At 35.9% G+C, this 16,051-nt stretch overlaps 1 protein-coding gene across 3 annotated transcripts in view; it reads left to right on the top strand.

The window, feature by feature from the left end:
• The window catches only part of IQCM (IQ motif containing M), a 503,262-nt gene that overhangs the window by 215,694 nt on the left and 271,517 nt on the right, over nt 1-16,051 (top strand). For all 3 annotated transcript variants that reach the window (XR_013336742.1, XM_077770736.1, XM_077770746.1), the window contains exon 9: nt 14,185-14,383. Coding sequence is in view for 2 of the 3 variants with exons in the window: in XM_077770736.1 (XP_077626862.1) it covers nt 14,185-14,383 (199 nt within the window). In the remaining variant the exon portion in view is untranslated. The remainder of the gene's footprint in view (nt 1-14,184; nt 14,384-16,051) is intronic.

Below are 16,051 nucleotides of genomic sequence, written 5' to 3'. Positions count from 1 at the left end.
GGAACAGATGCCCACCATACTCAAAAGTATCCTTTTTAAAGTATCTTGCTTAGCATGAAAAGATGCTCAGAGGAACTTGGGTGGCTCATTTGGTTAAGCCTCTGACTCTTGAATTTGGCTCAAATCATGATCTCACAGTTTTGAAATAGAGCCCCATGTCAGGCTCCACACTGTCAGTGTGGAGATTTTTTCTTCCTATTCCTCCCCCCTCAAAATAAACAAATAAACTTAAAAAAAAATAAAGTATGTTGCTTAGGGGGGAAAAAAAGATTTCAGATGTAATTTTATCTGCACAAGGTAGAATGGGACCAAACTGTCAACACCATGGGTCAGTGCATGAAGCCCATCATTATGTCAGTTTTGGTGGGCCATTTCATAAGAGTAATAGTCACATTGATTTACATTCTGTCTTTTTTAATGTTTTATTTATATTTATTTACATTCTGAAAAACAAATAAAAACCCAAACAAGCAAACTCTGAGACATCAGATATTCTAATTTGTCCTAATTTTGTTCTCCTTTCATCCCTCCTTTATTCTCTTTCTCTACCCCTCTTTTCTTCCCTTCCTTTACTAAATATTGCCAAGCACACAAGGAAAAGCCATTGCTGTTAGGGAACTCAGAGTATAGAGGGGTGATAGACCCAGAAATAATTATAAAGTAGTGTGGTAACTGCAATATGAAGGAAGCATACCTAACCATCTCCATGGGTCTGAGAGGAATTCTTTGTATAATCATATGTATTAACCAATTGAAGAACTGTAAAGCTGTCACATCCAAACATTGGATTTAGCTCCTTGTCACATTTACCTTACATATTACCTTTTCAAGAATCTTATATCTGCCATGACACACATTTAAAATTTTATCTTCCACCCCTAGTAGCACTCCTGAATTGTCTTCCCACTTTATTTTTTTATCATAGCACATATTGCCTTCTAACATACTCTGTAGTTAACTTGTTTACTGTGATTACTGCTTGTCTTTCCCACTGGAATTTAAGCCCAGTGTGGGCAGGGTGTTTTTTTATGTTTTATTTAATAGTGTATCCTTAGTGTTAGAAGAGCATCTTACAATGAATGGACACTTTTTCAATGCATGAATTAAATTTTTGGATTTTTTCTTTGTCTTCAAATACATTTTCTTCCCTTTCTAGCCATTTGTAGTTTTTCTTCCCATTTCTACTGGTATGTACTTGGAATCTTTACTGTAATATCCCATAATCATCTCTCAAAACTGAAATAATTATGTATTCCTTTCTCTAAATCTTCTCTCCTATATTCCTTATCTCAGCTGGTAATGATATATTCACCCTATCATCTAAAGCCACCCAATCAGCCTGTAATTCTCTACCTGGTTGACAAAGATTTTATGAGAACCTTGAAAATTACCTTTTTGACATTCAGAAACATCATAAATAATATGAATGTAGTAAAAAACCAGACAAAAATAGTAATATAATTAAAGTAAAGTAAAAGAAATAAATTCAAGATGGCATGACATTCTTTTCATACACATTCTGACTCTTGGCACCATTACTACTTTAATTACATACCATTCAGTTGATAACTAATAAAATCTGGTCCATACTTATTGGCCCATACTTTATGTAATATTTATACTCTTTCCTCTTTGGAAGTGAAGACATTTGCCATTCTCCAGAATTCTCATATCACATTCATTGTCCAGTTTCTCAAAGACAACAGATCAATAAATGAATCTGGAAAATTATTTTTGTGAGCCCAGAAAATTTAACTAAGAGCAGCTTCAGTTTTGTTTATGAAATCTTTCCAGTTTGAATTCTCTCCTGTGAGTGTTTCTTCTATCCTTTTTAGTATGACAGTCATTCTTCTTGAGCAACATAGAACAAATACAGCCTGATGGAATACTGCATTTTCAGTAAACTCCAAGGGATAGCAAATGCTGTCGGTCCTCAGATCACACTTTAGTAAGCTAGTGGGTGTATTTGACTATGTTCAGTGTTCCCTTCAACTTCCAGCTCTGTAAATTCCTAGAATGACTTAGTGGCTTTCTGCTAGGATTATCAAGTTAATAGAGAGTAGTTCTCCTGTTGTACTCCTGTGCCATTATCTTGTGAGATGAAGAAATTTGGGAAAATAACTACCAAAGAACTGTATCTCCTGGGAAATGCTACCATCTCCAAAGTATTATCATTTGGCCACATGTTTCTCAGTATTCCAGGTCTGCCTTCCTCAGGATTGTATCTCAGTAGTGTAAGAAGAGAACAAAAGTAGCTAAATACAGGTCAAAAATTCCCTCAATTATCCATTTCTTTTCCCTGATATCATTTTATAGTGCATGATGGGTCCTTTGGGCTGATCCTTCACCTACCCTAGCATTCCCTGGCTTTTAGAATGTCTAGTTTAGTCTGAATCTTCAGGAACTGTTGGCCCCCTGCTTATGACTATTGCCAACAATTTTGAAACTTCCTCTTAGTTGTTAATTATGGAATTTTGGTGTCTTCCTTTTACTATTTATATTCCCGTGTAAGGATTCTACTCAAGAAAGCCATACACCCAAACAGGAGCAAGGTCGTCAGTACATCATTGGCAGCTTAGATCTCTGAATGTATCCAGAATCCATCATCAGTGAGAGTCACCAAAGAACATTAGCTCAGCACCCATCTGGTTTTTTCAATCTTGTCCAATTTGATGGAAATACATTGCATCAGTAGGCAGGACAAATGGTAACCGAGTTCTGATAGCTGGATTCTCTGGTAAAACGATGTTGGAGCATATTGGCTTAAGCTACAGGCTGAATTTGGGGACTTTTGCTTTCTTCTTTGAAGAGGGATGGCTGAGAACTTAGAAAAGTCTTGAGTTTGTTTCTCATACGCATGAGTTATTCATAATTCCACCAGTGTCTGCTGAGGGATGCAGCAGTGAGTAAGGAAGAAACTGACTACATAGAACCAGTACCTGGGAAAAAGAATGGCTGGGCCTGATTAAAAGGGAATCCCCTATGAAAGTGTGATTTCTAGATGGAATCAGAATGAAAATGTCTTGAGGAGCAACAAGCAGAATCATGGGAGGAAAAACACACAAATTCCCATCTCTAAATTACAGTAATCTTGCCCACCAGTAAAATGAGGGTAAATGAGTGTCTCAAGCAGGGGAAATCAGATTTCAATTAGTTATTTCATGGAAGAACTCACAGAGGAAAAGTAAGGAGGCAGAAACAAGGAGAAAGGGAGCTATAAAGTCCCTCTTTCTCTCCTGCAGGTTGCTCTGAAGACTCCACGTTTCCTGATTTTCTAATAGAATTTGACCTGCCACTGTCTGATCATTACTCTTTGCGCCTGCACGAGGATCTCTGAATTCCTGGAAATGGCAGTCCCTAAAACATATATGTGGTTGGGACTAAAATATTGAGAGTAATATCAGAAAATGTTTTTAGAATCACCTGAATTTTATTCTAGAGACAAGGAATCTAAGAATAGGCACCAGTCTTCGTTGTCTGCCCTTTTTGAGCAGCGATGAGAGAGACAGATGACGCTGGGCGGAGCCAGATCTCCTCCAGGACTGACTAAAGTTTGGGGTGGGAGAAGAGGGCCACCCTAAGAGAAATAAGCAAATTACTATATTGGAAGAGGAGACAACTCATGTTTCCAATTTTGTAGATAAGCTCATGAAAAATTGACAATTCTGGTCACTGTGCCACAGAAAAATCAGCTCCTATTACACCTATGGCATAAACATCCTAGTCATCTCAGGCATCTATCTTCAGGGTAAGGTTTTTCAGTGCCCTACAGATAAAATGTGTAGGCATAATAAAAAGGAGTTTTAAATGTTTATATTAAAGAGAATTCCCTGAAAGTGCATCATAGATTACCTTGACCATAACATCAGAATCAATTAAATTTGAACAAAAATAGCATTTCCTTTCTGCTTTTGTTTTTCTACTGTGTAAAATGACAATTTCATTTTAATTTTCAATAAATAAGTGCTCCTCCAAAATGTTTATATGTGAGGGAAAGAATAATTGTGTTTTTTAAAACTGAATTTGAAATTTAGATATTTCTAAGCTGTTTTGAGGAAAAGCTGTTGATAAATTGAAACCAAGCAGCAGCAGCAGTAATAATAAAACCCATCTTTCCCTAGATATGACATAATGGGCTGGGAGAATTTCATTAGGGGCAAGGAGAGGAAATCCTGCCAGCCCATTATATCACTTGCACTGCTGGAGAGGTGCTAGTTAGAGAACTTCAGGTAGTAAACTAAAGCAAATATCCCCGGAGACTTTAATTTTTTTTTTTTAATGCTGATTTATTTTTGAGAGAGAGAGAGAGACAGAGTGCAAGGGGGGCGGGCAGAGAGAGAGAGTCACAGAATTCAAAGCAGGCTCCAGGCTCCACGCTGTCAGCACAGTGTCCAGTGTAGGGTTTGAATCCATGGACTGCGAGATCATGACCCAAGCTGAAGTCAGCTGCTTAACAGACTGAGCCACCCAGGCACCCCTACCCCCATAGACTTTAAATAGAATGTTGACCCCACCCTTTAATATGCTCTACTTTAAGAGATTGCTGTGCTACTGGGAACAGCCAAAAATAAGAGGCCACTTGGTCTGAGGAGGGTCTGGCAGGCTGACAATGAGAAATGATCAAAATACAAATGGAGTATATAAAGAACAGTAGAAAATGAATTTCATTCAGATATTGAAACTAAACATTATGCTTGGATTAAAGTGGTGTTATCTTAGACCACTTCAGGAGATTACATCTTATTTTTAAAAGTCCCAGGAACCCCGTTCTGATTTTTGAAGTATACAGGCTTTGCTAGTATGAAGCACTAATCCCTTGGGAAGATTTGGAAATGTAGTATTAAATAGTATTAAGATGAGGGGCGCCTGGCAGGCTCAGTCAGAAGAGCATGTGACTGTTGATCTAGGGGTCGTGGGTTCGGGCCCCACATTGGGTGTAGTGATTACTTAAAAATTTTAAATATTATTGAGACTATATTATTCATGGAAATATAGTGCATCCCTGTTCGTAAAAATCTTTTTTTAAAAACCCCACTCTGAATTTAAATGCATTGTTTTCAAACTAAACAGACCTCATGTAGTGGATTAAAGTAGGCCACAAACTTATTTCACTCGTTACCCACGTTGCTTTCAAATCTGGCATTCAAAGCACGAGGGCATCACATGTTTCTACTTCAAGGCTGCAAGTACAGGAAACGAAAGCCCTCAACACAGCTTGGTAGCAGAGGATCCAAATCAGGGTAAATTGTGAAAATTATAACGAAATTACAAAGCATTTGGACAAAGAGCATGCTAGTCTAATCGAGAAAACAGTGATATTTACTTTTTGATAATGCAGGTTGGATGAGGAATTGGGGGAGGGAAACATCACAAATCTCTTTTAATATATTTCTGAACTTGGCAACCTCAGCTGGTTTTGTCACATATTTGCAGCTTAAAAAGTATTTGGCTTTTAGAAGAGCCAAAATAAGTACCCTTTAATCACTTTCAACCTATGAACAGATGGGCAAGCAGTGCTTTTATAAATGGAGCATACAAAATACTTCAATATCAGCCAAAACTAATTAGTAGCAATATCTGAACCAAACTCTAAAACTGATTTAGTGTTTAATATATATTACCATATAAGCATTAGCAGTTGAAAGGAAATTCCCTGTTCAAATGTTTGCCAAGCTCAGTGTCTAATGTTCAGACATGATTAACGTACTAATTACTTATTGTATCTTTTCTCACATGTAATCTTGCTTAATGATTTCTTCTCTCACTGAAAACCACTTGATTCCATACCTTGATGATAGAATTGTCAAAATTCAAGTGAAAAAGTCAAATTCAGCTATTCAACCATCCCTGATCTTTCAGACTTTCTTAGGGTGACTTTAGCAGGAGGTGGCTTGAAGACAATGCAGGTGGTCTCTTCAATGAGAAAAAATGGTTTTATATCTAGCCTCTAATGATCTACATTTTTTATCTTCATGAAGATTTTCTAGAAGAATTTTATAAAGACTCTTTAGTGGCTAGGAATCTATAAAAATGAGAATTCTCTCCATAGCAGAATTGTGTTCAGACATTGTGAAAGAAGATAAATTTTTAAATTTCATTTAGAAGGTAAGCAAAGGATAATTCCTACTGATCCTCTAATCAGAGGTTACTTGGCCTCCATAGATTTGGTAGTCACGGTGCATCTCCCCTCTCTTATTATATGTTGTCTGTCTGTATCTTGTCAGTACTGCTGTAACAAACAAAGGAAGAGAAACCTAGTGCCAGTCACCCAAATCATCCTAAACAATTGGGGATTGGGGAAGTCATGACATGATTTTGTTTTCTTTTGATTTTATTACATACAAAGCAAGGAGGGCTTTGAATTCTGACTATGCTAATTATACCTTCATGATCTTTGGAAGTCACCTAATTTCTCTTGCACCAATGGATGAAAACATAATAGTAACATTTATCCAATAAAAGTATTATTTTTAACATTTTTATTTATTTAGTATTTTAGAGAGAGCATGAGTAAGTGCATGAGCAGGGGAGGGGCAGAGATAGAGGATCTTAAACAGGATTCACACTCAGTGGAGGTGGATGTAGGGCTGGACCCCATGACATTGGGATCATGACCTGCACTGAAATCAAATTGCACGCTCAACTGAGTCACTCAGGCACCCATCCAATAAAATTATTTTGAGGATTAAAGGAAAAAGTATATATGAAATAAATGTTTAATAAAATAGTGCCACTGCTAGTACTGCTATTAATGGATTTAATTATTATATATTTCTTTTTTGTTGTACAATGCATATTAGTCTACTTCATAAAATCTAAACAGAATAGAGAATAAGAAACAAATACAGCTGATCATTGGACAACATGGAGATTAAGGATGCCAACTTCCCCACACCATAAAAATTGTGCATATAACTTTTTGACTTCCTCAAAACTTAACTACTAATTTTCTGTTGACCAGAGCCTTACTGGTAATTAAACGTCAATTGACACATATTTTGTCTGTTATATGTATCATATACTATATTCTTATAATAAAGTAAGCTGGAAAAGATGTTACTAAGCAAATATAATACTATATCAAAATATCTGTACTATAACAAAAAAAATCACACGTAAGTAGACCTGCACAGTTCAAACCCATGTTGTTCAATGGCCAACTGTAGCCATTTCTCTTTAAAACTAAGACTTTCTGGGGCGCCTGGGTGGCTTAGTCGGTTAAGCGTGCGACTTTCGCTTAGGTCATGATCCAGCGGTTCGTGGGTTCGAGCCGCGCGTCGGGCTCTGTGCTGACTGCCAGCTCGGAGCCTGGAGCCTGTTTCAGTCTGTGACTCCCTCTCTCTGACCCTCCCCTGCTCACGCTGTCTCTCTCTCTCTCTCCTAGAAATAAATTTAAAAAAAAAAAAACATTAAAAAAATAAAAAAATAAAACTAAGACTTTCTTTACAACGTACTGTTTAATCATGGATTTCCATTTTTTTTATTTAAAAATGTTTGTTTATTTTATATATATATATTTACAGATAGTTTATTATCAAATTAGTTTCCACATAACACCCAGTGCTCATCCCCACGAGTGCCCTCCTCCATGCCCATCCCCCCCCTCTCCCCCCATATCCATCAGTCCTCAGTTTTTGTCAGCATTCAAGAGTCTCTCATGGTTTGCCTCTCTCCCTTTCCCCCACCTTTTCCCCCCTTCTTCTCCCCCTCGTTCCTCAATTAAGCTCCTCCTAATCCTCCTATACGTGCAAACATATATTTGTCCTTCTCTGCCTGACTTATTTCGCTCAGCATAACACCCTCAAGGTCCACATGGATTTCCATTTTATTGGAGGAGTTAATGCATCAGAATCTATGAGGAGAGGCCCTGAGCAGAAGTTCTTGAAAAATATTTCTTAGATGCCTCACTTGATTCAGAACCACTGCATTAGTACAGTCACTAATAATATTTAGCATGTTTCTTTCTGGACTTATTTATATACATCATTTAAAAAATAATGTTGCAATCATATAATGTAATGTATATAATATATAATGTATAATTTAATGTCTTCATTCTCTTAATATCCTTTTTTGGAACCATAAGCACTTTCTTAAGTTTTTACATAGTCTTCATAAATGTCACTTTTATGACCTCATAATTTATTGATTAGATATAATACAATTTACTTAGATATTTGTTTCTGGATTTCTCCCATCATAAACAAAACTATGATTGATATTTTTATAAATATAGCTTTTCTAACTTCTGTTTAATTTAGAGATTAGTCTAGAGGGAATGATATGAATACTTTGTTTTACTGTGCCTCACTTTATTGCATTTCACAGTAGGATTTTTTTTTCCAAATTGAAGGTTTGTGGCAACCCTGTGTTGAGCAAATCTATTGGCAACATTTTTCCAACAGCATTTTCTCACTTCATGTGTCTGTGTCATATTTTGGTAAATTTTTCAATATTTCCAACTTTTTCATCATTATATTTGTTATGGTTCTGTGATCAGTGATTTTTGTTGTTCCTGTTGTAATTGTTTTGGGGTGCCACAGAACCCACCCATAATCCGTAAATGTTATGTTCTTACTGCTCCACCAACTGGCTGTTCCCCCCTCTGTCTCCTCTCCTCAGACCTGCCTATTCCCAGAGACATAGCAATATTGAAATTAGATCAGTTAATAAGCCTGCAGTGCCCTCTAAGTGCTCAAGTGAAAGGAAGTATTGCACATCCCTCACTTTAAGTCAAAAGCTAGAAATGATTAAGCTTAGTGAGGAAAGCATATCAAAAGCCCAGGTAAGCTGAAAACTCGGTCTCTTGTGCCAAACAGTTAGCCAAGTTGTGAGTGCAAAGGAAATGTTCTTAAAGGAGATGAGAAGTGCTACTCCAGTGAACACATGAATGATAAGAAAGTGAAACAGTATTGCTGAGAGGGAGAAAGCTTGAGTGGTCTGAGTATAAGATTAAACCAGCTACAGCATTCCCTTAAGCCAAAGCCTAATCAAAAGTAAGGCCCTAACTCTCCTCAATTCTGTGAGGGCTAAGAGAGGTAAGGAAGCTGCAGAAGAAAAGTTGGAAGCCAGCAGAGGTTGGTTCATGAGGTTTAAGGAAAGAAGCTATCTCTATGACATCAAAGTACAAGGTGAAGCAGCAAGTGCTGATGGAGAAGCTGCAGTAAATTATCCAGAAGATCCAGGTTAGATAATTCATGAAGGTGGCTACACCATTAAAACAACAGATTTTCATTGTAAATGAAGCAGCCTTGTATGGAAGAAGATACCATCTAGGACTTTCATAGCTAGAGAGGAGAAGTTAATGCCTGACTTCAAAACTTCAAAGGACATGCTAACTCTCTTGTTAGGGGTGAATGCAGCTGGTGAGTTTAAGTTGAAGCCAATGATTGTTTACCATTCCAAAAATCTTAGGACCTTAGTAATTATGTTAAATATACTCTGCCTGTGCTCTGTAAATGAAACAATAAATCTTGACTAACAGAACATATGTTTATAACATGTTTACTAAATATTTTAAGCCCAGAGTTGAGACCTACTGCTCAGAATTAAAGATTTCTTCCAAAATATTCCTGTTCACTGACAATGTACATGGTCTCCCAAAAGCCCTAACAGAGGTAGAGATCAATGAGATGAATGTTGTTTTCATGCCTGCTACCATGGTATCTCTTCTGCTGCCTATGGGTCAAGGAATGATTTAGACTCGTAAGTGTTCTTATGTAAGAATTACATTCTATAAGGCTAATGTTGCTGTAGATAGTGATTCCTCTTATGGATCTGGGTAAAGTCAATTGAAAACTTTCAGGAAAGGATTCACCATTCTAGGTCCCATTAACCATATTTGTGATTCATGGGAAGAAGTCAAAATAGTGACATAAATGGATTTAGAAGAAGTTTATTCAAACCCTCATGCAAGACGTTAGAAATCCAAGACTTCAGAGGAGGAAGAATTGCAGATGTGGTGGAAACAGCAAGAGAACTAGAATTAGAAGTGGAGCCTGAAGATGTGACTGAATTGCTGCGATCTCAGGATAAAACTTGAACAGATGAAGAGTTGCTCATTAGGATATGCAAAGAAAGTGGGTTTTTTTATTTAAATAAATCCAAATTTTATTTGAGAGAGAGAGAGAAAGAGAGAGCAAGCAAGCAGGGTAGAGGGGCAGAGGGAAAAAGAGAGAGAATACCAAGCAGGCTCTGCTCTGTCAGTGCAGAGCCCAATATGGGACTTAGTCCCATGGCTCTGGGATCATGACCTGAGTGGAAGTCAAGAGTCAGATACTCTATCAGCTAAGCTACCCTGGTGCCCCAGAAAGTGGTTTCTTGAAGTAGAATCTACTTCTATTGGAGATATTGTGAAGACTGTTGAAATGACATCAAATAATTTTGAATATTAAATGAACCTAATTGATAAAGCAGCAGCTGAGTTTGAGAAAACTGACTCCAATTTTGAAAGAAGTTCTCCTATGGGTAAAATGCTATTTAACAGCATCACATGCTACAGAGAAATCATTCATGGAAAGAAGAGTCAATCGGTGTGAAAAACTTTATCATTGTCTTGTTTTAAGAAATTGCCTTAGCCACTTCAGCCTTAAGCAAAGTGAGAGAGAGAGAGATTGAGAGAGAGAGAGAGAGAGAGAAGAAACTAACAAGTGAGCATGGCTTGCAGGCTCCATGCTCAGTAACGAATCCAAAGTGGGGTTCAATCTCACAATGAGTTCATGACCTGAGCTGAAATCAAGATTCAGACACTTAACCAGCTAAGCCAACCAGACTCACAGCAAAAATATATATATATATTTATATATATTTTTTTATAATATATATATATAAAGGTATGCACATTGTTTTCTTAGACATAACATTATGGCACACTTGGTATAGTGTAATTATAATTTTTATATGCACTTGGAAACCAACAAATTCATTTGACTCATTTTATTGCAATATTCCCTTGTTGATATTCACTATTGTGCAGTGGTCTTGATTGAACCTGCTAATATCTCCAAAATATGTAGGCAGGCTCTGAATGGCTGAAAATATACTCTTTGGGGGCCAATATTTAAAACACTGGGATATCTAAGGATTTTGAGTTTTATGCCAGAAGGATTTTGAGCTAATGGTCCTACCCTGATATAAGAACAATATAGGGGCCAATATACAAAAAGTCATTTATGTAACTATGCCAAACATACTTTAGTATTTCTAGAATCCCTCCTTTTATATAGTGAAGAAGAATATCTTTGGTGTGGTCTTTCAGCCATCTGAGACACCCAGAAGATAACTTAAAATATAATAGTTTATTTTTATGTTTGGAGTTTGAACTTGGAGAAAACAATATTGCAAAGAATTGTTAGAGGAGCCAAAATATGAGCAAAAGTCATTGGTTCCTTTAGAGTAAAAAAAAAAATAACACAGCCACAGCAACATTAAATAATAGAAATACCAGATTTTGCAAGAAGTAGTTCACAGAGAAAAAAAAGATAATTACAATAGAGTATTTTTGTGATATAAGTAACTTTTGTTTTCTAGGCAATCTATGTTGATGGCATTAGATGGTTTTTCCTTTGTTAAATTAAGAGCAGACTGGATTCAAAACTCAGTCTGTCAATGCAACAGAAAGTAAATCAAATTCTAATCTTATTCTTTTTGTATACCACTTAAATAACATTTTATAGTCAAGGATTTGATTATAATTTCATTTCTCTATTTTATGATTAAGCTCATCAAAATTGACTTAGTAAAATTTTGCTGTATTTTATAGCTTTTCAAATTCATTATTTTTACTATAATTCATTTTACATCAAACCTCCTATAAATTATTCTTCAGCTTCAGATTTCCCTTTCTATGATTTTTAGCATTCCAGTCATTTAAAGATGTACTACTGATCAAAGTCCATATGTCTAAGGCCTAAGATAAAACTTTTTCTTTTTAAGTTGATAAAAACAGACAAAGCACATCCATCATTTTATAAACATGTTTGCATTTCTTCATAACTCTTTTATTTAATATAGTTCTAGTCACTCATTTTAACTATAGCTTTTAACCAAAATAACTAATTTCAATTTCAAATCTCTCTCTCTTAGACACACACACACACACACACACACACACACACACTTCTCAGTAGGTGACTAAGAACTCTGTGACATTAAAGACAACTTTAGAGACCAGCAGAGTGCTTATGCTTCAAGAATACACATCACACATCATTTTACAATCATACATACCCCTGTAAGATTTATTTATGTCTTCTTGATAGAACATGGAATTTAGGGCATACACTTGGCTCACTTGGGTATTTCTGTGACACCTCTTTATTTCTTCTGACAGAAAGGAGAAAAGTTAGGAACTCAGAATTCTTTATATTTCACAGTAGATCTTTAAACTCTGGATAAGCCAGAAGTAATCATTAACATTTCATATACATCACCAGGTTTTTCCATACATTGAGGCCCATTCATCAAAATTGTTATATTAACCAAGCAAAAATCCTCTTAGAAGGCAGAGCTCTCTTTTCCAAGATATTCAATGTTAATTTAAACCAAAAAACTTGAAAGATATACTTCCTTTTCTTTGTCTTTTTGTGTAGTTTTGTCTAAAAAAGATATTTCTTCGGAACACAAAATGATTTAGTTTTGACTCATTAATCTAAAAAAAGCTTTCTCAAGAGAGAGAATGAGAGAAAGAACCAGCCATAGATACAAAAGAGCTCCAGTTACAAGAACAGTGTACAAAGCTAACTTCTTTCCTTTTGCAAGGAGAGTAAAGACTTTTTTCCATTTATACACACAAGCACAAAGAGAATGAACAGCCTTAGCATAGGGAAAGCATAAATATGGAACACAATTTTCTGTGTCTGAGCAAATTTCACTTGTCAGTTGTGGCTTCTTGGGAACAGAAATGTCATGGATTCAAAGAAGATCTCTAAGGGATACTTGTTATGAAGGTCTCTTGATAGGGAGCTGATCTCCATTCTAGTTGGCACAAAATTATGTCCTAAATGTTTTTAGCTATACTTGTGTTCAAACTGCATGTAATACAAGGCATATCATAAACTTTAAGACTAACAGAAAAAAAGAAATGAAAAAGACTGAGCTGTCATCTACCATCTACCACCCAACAGAGACTAGATGACTGCATGAAATAATCAAAATCAGACTCCCAGCATTTCATCTACCAAGGGAAGAACAATAATGTCCATTGTACAAAACAGAACAGGACTCCTCATGACTCAGCATAATGCAGACATCAAAATAAACTCAGAGGAAGGAAAATGCAGAAACAGAGTCATGATATTCACTTTAGGAATCAAGAAAGTTGGGTCTAGGATCCAGAGATCTCTATCCAGTACACTTTTTATGGAAAGACTCAGTTCTATCTGGGGTGTGAATCAATCTGGGCAACTCATTGGAATTTAAGCTGTGAAACATGCAGAAACCAAAGCAATGAAGAAGAAAAAAAAGATTTTTATATGCTAAAAATTACAGGGAAACTATTCTTTGAACTTTGGAAGACTTTGAAAAAAATCTGCCATATAAAGAATACAACATATATAAATGAAAAAAGCAGACACGAGATTACCAAGATTACAGTGTGTCCATGGTAGAAAGCCTGCAGTTTTCTCAAAAATGTTGATCACTGCAAGGGCCATCTACATCAGTATGTCAGGGCTTGTAATGGTTTCCATTATGGTCACTTGCTTCTGTGATCCCATAGTCCATAACCTTACCAGTACACTAGCGTGCCTTTTGATAGAGAGTATTTGGAAAATAAAATCACTTTTCAGGTGGTGCTTCATAAGCAGAGTATCAGCATCATATAATTTTGAAGTAGTCTTTATTTTCAATAACTATATGACTAACTCTGTCATATGAAAATATTTTGTTCCTTAAATGTTAGAACTCTCTTTGCAATAATTATGGATAAGCTTTGACAAATTTTCTTTCTTTTGGATTTTCTTTCTTTAGAAGGTCAAGTTTATACATGTTACATTGATTCTGGCATATTCAAACTTATTTGGACAGCCCTATTGACATGTCCAGGTGATGTACATGAAGTCTATGTATATATAATAATACATTTCCTATTTTAATATATTTATCACTGAAATGAATTTAAGACTTTTCAGAAGTGATTATTTTTCTTATTAACTACACTAAGAAAGTTTTATATTTTATTTTTAGGCTAAAATATATTCAAACTAAAAGTGGTAAACTTGACAATAAAGTTAAAAGAATTGGACCACACATAGAAATCTTCCAAGTGTTCCGGGAAAAAGCCAAATTGATAAATACCAAAAAAATAGTGAAAATGATCACCATCATGCAGGCCTATGTCAGAGGGTGGCTTGAACGCAGAAGATACCAGAGAATAATGACCAAGGTAAAGCCTATTTTAAATATATTGTGTGTAAATTTTCTTCTGTAGATTTTGAATAGTCACCTGGTCAATATATCTATGATTTTTCTAAATAACATTCTGACTACATTCTTTGCATGAAAAAATGGTATGAATAATCTATTCTGCCCATGGTTTCAGATTTTGTCAAACTGGAGAATCTAAACAAAAGGTCTAGTTTATCCTTAACCCAGTAGTTTGGGACCATATTTATTCTAAGGCCATATCTTTGTCCTAATTTTGTTTCTCCTTTTTGCTGTTTATTCTCTGTATAAAGCAACTTTCTTCCATTTCCCACACCACTTGGTACTGTTGTATTGCATATACATTCAACTCAAAACGAACTATACACACAACATACACATAAACACACACCTCTGAGAAACTTCTATAAGCAGCAGTCCCGACTTTTAAAATAAATATTTAGGACCTATTTTATCTGAGAGAATGCAGAAGAACCGGTTGCATGGATCTTGGCAGACTTTTGAGAGGATCTGAAAATATCCTCACCTTGAGGGCTAAAGTTTTACCACTCACAAGGAATTTGGGAAGCCAACTACAAATAGAAGAATAGATTAGGAGTGCTCTCTTGAATTCCTGGCTCTTCTGGGAGGAGCCCTCTTGAATGGCCTTGTAGTGGGCACTCCAAATCCATTTCTGTGAGAATTCAGTGATGCTGTTACAAGGCAATTTCTCTGGGGCGCCGTCGGCTCAGGTCATGATCTCACAGTTCGTGGGTTCCAGCCCCACGTCGGGCTCTGTGCTGACAGCTAGCTCAGAGCCTGGAGCCTGTCTTTGGATTCTGTATCTCCCTCTGCCTCTGACCCTCCCCTGCTCATGCTGTCTCTCTCTGACTCTCAAAAATAAATAAAAAACATTTTTAAAAATTGAAAGAAAGGCAATTCATCTGCCTATTTCTGTATAGTTCTGTATATTTATACACATATTAATATGTACCCATAATACCTATATGTAGTTATGATGATTAAATGTGATAATGCATATAAAAATTTAACAAAAAAGTAAACATTCCATATAATTAATCTTTCAGTAATTCTGTGAGGTAGCAGTTTTATCCATTTTATAAGTGTAGAAACTGAAGATCAGAGGAATAAAGTCATTTGCTCAACATCACACTGCTGGTAAGTGACAGAAGTAGAACTCAAACTCATGTTTGTCTGACTCCAGAGCCAATCTTATTCTACATATCATATCATCTACTTGAACTCATTATGACTGATTCATCCCTAATCTAATCTCAAGCCATAGCAAGACCTATCTCTCTAACTCAGACTTCAGGGACTAAAGTACCCACTTGGAAGGTCCATAATTAAATCAAAGTTTATATAGCCCTAAATGAATTCATTTTCATACTTCACAAAGCTCTTCCTTTCCTTTATTTTTTAAATTTTATTGAGGAATAATTGACATATAACATTATATTACTTTCAGGTGCACAGAATAATGATTTGATGTTTGCATATGTTGCAGAATGATGACCACAATAAGTCTAGTTACCATTCATCACCATACGAAGTTAACTTTCAGGATTTATTCTCTTGGCAGCTTTCAAGTGTGCTCTATGATATTATTAACCATGTGCTATTATAGGCACCATGTCTTATTTATTTTATAACTTGAAGTGTTTACCTC

Source organism: Crocuta crocuta, unplaced genomic scaffold (assembly GCF_008692635.1).
Source record: "Crocuta crocuta isolate KB4526 unplaced genomic scaffold, BGI_CrCroc_1.0 scaffold345, whole genome shotgun sequence".
In the NCBI taxonomy this organism is placed as follows: domain Eukaryota; kingdom Metazoa; phylum Chordata; class Mammalia; order Carnivora; family Hyaenidae; genus Crocuta; species Crocuta crocuta.
This window is presented reverse-complemented; position numbering and strand designations above follow the sequence as displayed.